Genomic DNA, 6000 nt, shown 5'->3' with positions numbered 1-6000 from the left:
GCCCGCCCCAGAGTCGAACTCTTTCTTTCTAAACGCTCCCCCCAGCTCTTCCACGGGCCCTCCCATCCCAATTCAACTCACGCAACGTGCACGCGGGCAATAGATCACTAGTGGCAACCGAGACTGCCAGCGCTCGCCAAACCTGTTTTTTTACCTCTCCATGTCCCCAGAAGTCTCTCCAGTGGACCAGACCTTTGCCTGACAGCTCTTGGCACCAAACGCTTGGCTTGCGATCTAGAGGGTGCAAGGCGCCTCCAGGCACCACTGGGCAAGCCATTGACTCCTCCTGTCGCCTTTCTCCTCCGTCTAGAATACACTCTAGCTATCGTTTTGGGCAGTCTTCCAAAAGTCATTCTTGTCCTAGGGTGCTTTCCAGAGTCAAAAACGAAGGTGAAAGAAGAGGAAGACAGGAGTTAGGCTGGAGGGGGGGAGGCTGGAGCAGCTGGGAGAGTGGGCGGGGCCTCCAGCCTGTGGGGGTAAGACGAGGTGGAGCTTGCGAGGAGGATCTGGGTGGAGAAAGGGGCCGGGCTAGTTTAGGATGGAGGGCTGGCCACGCAGGCGCGTGGGGCCGCGGCGAGAACCCCACGCGGGAGCTTTTGGAGTCCCCAGTCGCCGCTTCTCACTTCACTGGAGAGGGGGCCGGGAGGGAACCAATAAAGAGTGAATGTGCTATAGCCGCCGTGGCGGCCGAGTTGGTGCGAACGACCCCGGAGTCGTGCGCACGGAGGCTGCGAGGGGAGGCGGTTTGCCTTGTCCCTCCCACCCGCCCCTTTCTCTGTCTCTCTCTCTCTCTCTCTCTCCTTTCCTCCCGCTGGTCCCTGATCTCGTCTCGGTCCGGCCCCTTTGCCACCCCCATCTCGCACTCTTCTACCTCCTCAGACCTTTTACCTAGGGCGTCCCAAAGTGCCATGGGTTAGGGTGGGGACCGCGAGCCGCGGGAAAGGACTAGCCCCGATTCTCCGCCGGGGGGCGTGAAGCAGGATTGCCGCTTGCCTTTAGCCGGTGTCGGGCATGGGGAGCGCGGTGTGAGCCCGCAACCCCGGGAGCACGCAGGAGCAGCGGAACCCGGCGCTTGGAGGAGGCGGCGGAGAGGAGCCGGGGATCGGAAGAAGGAGCGGAGGGAGGGCGTGGAGGCGGGCGGGGAAGCCGGGGAAAAGTGCAGCCAGGAGGAGAAGGCGGCGGAAGGTGGGGATTGATGCTTCTGTTTTTTGTTGCCGCCGCTGCTGCGCTCGCGCTGGGAGCCAAGCCGGAGGGAAGGCGGTGGAGAGATGATTGCAGAGTTGGTGAGCAGCGCTCTGGGGCTCGCCTTGTATCTCAACACCCTGAGTGCGGATTTCTGCTATGATGACAGGTAAGTGAGTGAGAGAAACGGGCAATGGCTGCGGCGCGAGGGGGGTGGGGTGGGGGGCTCCTGGGTGGCTCTGGGACTGCCCGCTGTCGGGCTGAAGCGCGTCTTGTGGGGACAGGTATCTGCACCTGAAGGTCTAGGCGACGCGGAAACCGTAACACTTAAAGCAAACAGCCGGGACGCCGGCGCGCTGGGCGGGCCAAGCGAGTTTCCGCTTCTACTTTGCAGCAGGTTCTTGCTTGCTTCATGCCGGTTGGCAGACGCTTAAGTTTCTTAGCGGAAATTCAGGCAATTTGGAAAACTGTTTAATGAACCTACGTTAAACAAAACCCCAAAACAATCCTAGGTGTACCTTGCTGCAAAAAAAGCATATTAAGTGATTTTATGTGTGGGTTGGAAGGAAGCAACTCCTCACCCCTTAGCTGATCTTCCCCGCGTCGTTTCCTTTTATTGATGGGACACTGGTTTCCCGAAGTTAAACGCAGGTTTGACAGTTGCCAAAATAGTGGAAAGAGCGCGCGTACTCTGCCTCAACTTTCTCCTTGACGTGTATGGTAGTAAACTTTGAGCCAACACCATGCTTCTGACTGTCTCTCCCGCTCCCCCAGCCTCGCTCACTCATCATAGGGCAGTCCTTTAAAAAAAAAACAAAAAACAAAAAAACATGGGCTTTCAGTTCGGTTTGGCAGTTTTACATTAGACATTAGCGATTCAGTAGTGCTAATTGGGGAGAAGACGTCCCTGAAGACTGAAGTTGTCTTCTGTATTTGGGTTAGTTTAGGTGGCTAATGAGACCCGGATTGTGTTGTCAAAGACGCTGCATTGATTCCTGGAAACTATCATCCTTGTGCTAGTGACTCTACCTATTTTTAAAACGTTGTTAGTGTTTAGAAACTGATGAAAAGCTCCAATAGCCATTAGGGAAAATAACAATTGGTGCCTTTCCGGTGACTTAATCTGAGTGCAATTAAAATAGATGCATAATTAAAATATATTAGGGAGAACAGCATGCCTGGCTAAACTTATTAACCGTCCTGGGGTGTCTCATGCTCCATTGAAATTAAACCATCCAAAAAGTGAACACAGATTTACTCTGACAGCCTTTCAGCAGCCTCTCTGGGCTTAGGGGAGTGAATGGGTCCCCAGGGTTAGGGTGAGGCAGGAGTGAATTTGAGCAAAGTGGTTGGCAACAGTGAGGAAGGCAAGGATATACTCTTTTTGCAAATCAGCCATATTCTGTATTCTCTGATGGGTCCACTCTCCTGCTAAGAGTGTTTGTGGTTTTGTGTCTTAAATCAGGGTATCTTGGTCCACACCCTGATGTCTGCTATGAAATTTTCTGATAATGCTTGAAAAACTGTCTCACATACCCCTGATGTGCTTTGTACTGTGCCTGTCCGAGGCCAGCAGATAGTCTCTGGCAGACAAACTTTTACTCAACTTTTAAACAGTGTGCTGACTTCAGCAGCGACCTCGGTTGTTCTAAGAAATGGTCTAAGAGTGAGGTAAGCTGTGCTGCTTGCTTTTTTTTCTCCCTCCAGATTTCTGTGATGATGCACCTGCTATTTTAAGAGTGCTGGTGGAGAAAGCTTTGTTCTTTAAAATTAATCACTTTTCACTAAAATGAGTTCAGGGATGAGTCAGGGCAGTGGCTGGCTCTTTTGGGGGTGATCTGGAAGAGGAAGCATTGAAACCAAGAATACAGAGCTTATGAAAGAAGGAAATACCAAAATATTATCATTGGACATCATGGTAAACCAGTACTCCTCTTTAATACTATTCAAAACTGCTGTCCAGCTTTTAAAAGAGAATATACAAAAGAGGCCACTCTCTTTAAAAAAACGGAGACTAAAACTTATTTAGACAAGCATGCACCTCTTTCTGAAAGGCCTCTGCTTACCCTGAAGTGTTTGGACTCTGTGGGTCTGGGAGGTAGTTGTGGCTGTGATGATAAACGAGTTGTCCTTGATGGCTGGAGTTTGCTCTGAGTTCCTGCCCCGGCTCCAGGTCACACTGAGAGTTCCAACCCTCTCTTCTATTTTCCGTCTCTATAGGTGAATTTCATGTGATCGTTTTCCCATGTCATTGATAGCAGGTCCAATATGACATCTAGCCATGTGTTTATAGAATGCTGAGGGCCTAAAGTATGAATTATGGTTCACTGCACTGTAAAAAGTATCCTCTGTTGATTTCTCGCAAAACCTTCCAATGCAGCCACATAACGGTTGTAAGTGTGAAATCCTAAGGATGGCAGACTTCATTCCTGTGATTCATAGAAACCATAAAGTGCATATTTATGCAGAGCTGGACTTACTTGTCATGTAAGTCATGCACTGTACAGTATGGCTTTGCAAATACACTCTCTGTGTAAGCACTGTACCTCATTGCTGTGTGAAGAGGGAACGGAACAGGGGGAGCGAAGTGGAAACGGCAGGAAAAGGTTAATACGTTCGTTTCCACTACTCCATTTCAGGTTGCAAAGACTCGTGTTTAAAACATTGTGTAAATTACATATGTGCATATGATGACTCCCCCCCTCCCCCAGGAACTTCTGTGAACTACAGCTCTGGAACTGAGACCACTGCTAGTAGACACACACACACACACACACACACACACACACACACACACACACACTTATGCATGACTTGCTTAACTAAGTTAGGACCTTGCATTGCAGCCTAAAGAATCTACATTTCTTATTGCTGTAGTACTTCTCAGAGTTATGATCAGTTTACTCATCAGCTAATATATAATATACATATATAATTACTTTTTATTATGTCTTATATAGCTGGTAGGAAGTTAAGTGATAACATGAAGCTTTCTTAAAGCAAAACAGTCAATTCCCTATGGTAAAAACTTAATGTCTTGCAAGCATTTCAGTACTAAATTTAAGGAATGCGTCTATGTTGTCTTGAAGTAATCAGTGTAAGGGCAGAATTCATAGTATCTGATGAGAAAATACATGTGCTTTCAGCTTTATTCTCAACCTTTCACCTTTAGTATAATGTAATGAGTAGTTTGATCTCAAGTTGTGATATGAATGGGAAACGCTTGCCAAATTTTAGGTTCCTTGCATGCGACTCCTTGAAGAATCCTCTTCATTTTCTGGAAAAGGCGTGATGTTAATGAGAGTGCAAAATACAAATACACAAACATCTTTCGTGACCCCCCAAGCTTTTTGCTCCCTTCTGCACTTGTGGAGGCTGACCTTGCCTCATTACACACTGTCTGCTTTATAAAATATTGCCACAGGTTTCTCTCAGAGGTCACACTGAGAGGCGTCTGCTCGGTGCAGAGGCAAAGTGTAAATGTTTTGGAGTCTGATTTGATTGTGCACATACCATTTAGTGGGTGATATGCCCTTTAATGACAGACAGACAGGGGCGTCAGAAAATATTACATCTTTTTAATTTTCATTAGAGTAAAATAATTCATTGCTTTGGGGGAAAAAAACCCACGGCACCTTGAGATTTTGATATTGGAACATTTATGTGTCACTATTTGGCAGATTTATGTCCCTGATGCTTGTTTTGCATTCTCTCTGTCTCTCTGTCTCTCTCTCTCTCTCTCTCTCTGTCTCTCTCTCTGTGTGTGTGTGTGTGTGTGTGTGTGTGTGTGTGTTGGGCATACATGTGAAGACCTGAAGTGATGTCAGGTATCTTGGTATCCTTCCTCCTCTTTCTCTACACTATATTTTGAGGCAGGGTCTCTCACTGAACCTGGAGGTAACTGCGTCTCACCAGGTCCAGTAGCTAGCTTGCCTTAGGGAATCTCCCGTCTTTACTTCTCCAGTGCTATTACAAGCATGGCCACACCTCTTTGGTTTTCACATGTGCTCTGGAGGTATGCCCTCTGGGCCTTGTGCTTGTGTGCCTAGTGCTTTATCCGCCCAGATGTTGCTGCTGCCCCACAATTTGCTATCCTAAACATTATTTATCCATCTCTTAGTTATTTTATTGAGCATTTTGAGATATAGTCACTCCTTTCTTCTGCTCCTACCCTCTTGGGTCTTACCCTCACGGTCTTACTTTGTATTAGCCCAGGCTAGCCTTGCCCTTCCGATCATCCTGGCTCAGCCTCCTGAGTGCTGGAGAGCACAGTCCTGTGTGACTGCATCTGGCCGTCATCTAGCCAGAGCTCTATCGCATCCCTTGTTGCGCTTTTCATATGACTATAAATGTAAAAACACTAGTGAGGTTTTTGTTTGTAATGATTTTGATTGACAGTTTTCAAATGAAGGGGAAGATCTGCTGCTGTTCAGTGCACTGAAAGCGATTGTTCAAGACACTTGTGAGCACAGAGCAGCTGTTTACCATAGGCCAAGTGTGTTATCTTTCAAACAGGCATCTTCATAATGCTAGGAGAGGGCAGGCTAACAGTTTGTCAGCAGGTTGCCTTCGCGTCTGCTGCGGTTCAAGTATTCCTTCTGTTTGAGTTGTAAGTTTATTGTAAGTGTGACCTTTGATATGGTGTGACAGGAGTCCTGTGGGAGCTGATTGATCACGCCTTTAACTTCTCCCTAAAGAATGACTTCAGTAGATTTCCTCTGGATCAGTCCGAACTGATTATGTTTTAAATTCCAGTGTGCTTATTCTCTGATATGATGTGTGTGGTGGTGCAATGCCTTTATTTCCAGAACTCAAGAG

The 6000-nt window shown here is 47.6% G+C and overlaps 1 protein-coding gene across 1 annotated transcript in view; it reads left to right on the top strand.

The window, feature by feature from the left end:
- The first annotated feature begins 511 nt into the window (after positions 1-511).
- TMTC2 (transmembrane O-mannosyltransferase targeting cadherins 2) overlaps positions 512-6000 on the top strand; it is a 387068-nt gene continuing 381579 nt past the window's right edge. Inside the window, exon 1 of the mRNA XM_084795967.1 lies at positions 512-1351. Within this exon, the coding sequence (XP_084652093.1) occupies positions 1269-1351 (83 nt within the window). The 5' untranslated portion in view covers positions 512-1268. The remainder of the gene's footprint in view (positions 1352-6000) is intronic.

The sequence above is a fragment of the Acomys minous genome (genome assembly GCF_964271855.1).
Source record: "Acomys minous genome assembly, chromosome: 9".
Lineage (NCBI taxonomy): Eukaryota > Metazoa > Chordata > Mammalia > Rodentia > Muridae > Acomys > Acomys minous.
The sequence above is the reverse complement of the archived record's forward strand: the minus strand, read 5'-3'. Positions and strand labels throughout refer to the sequence as shown.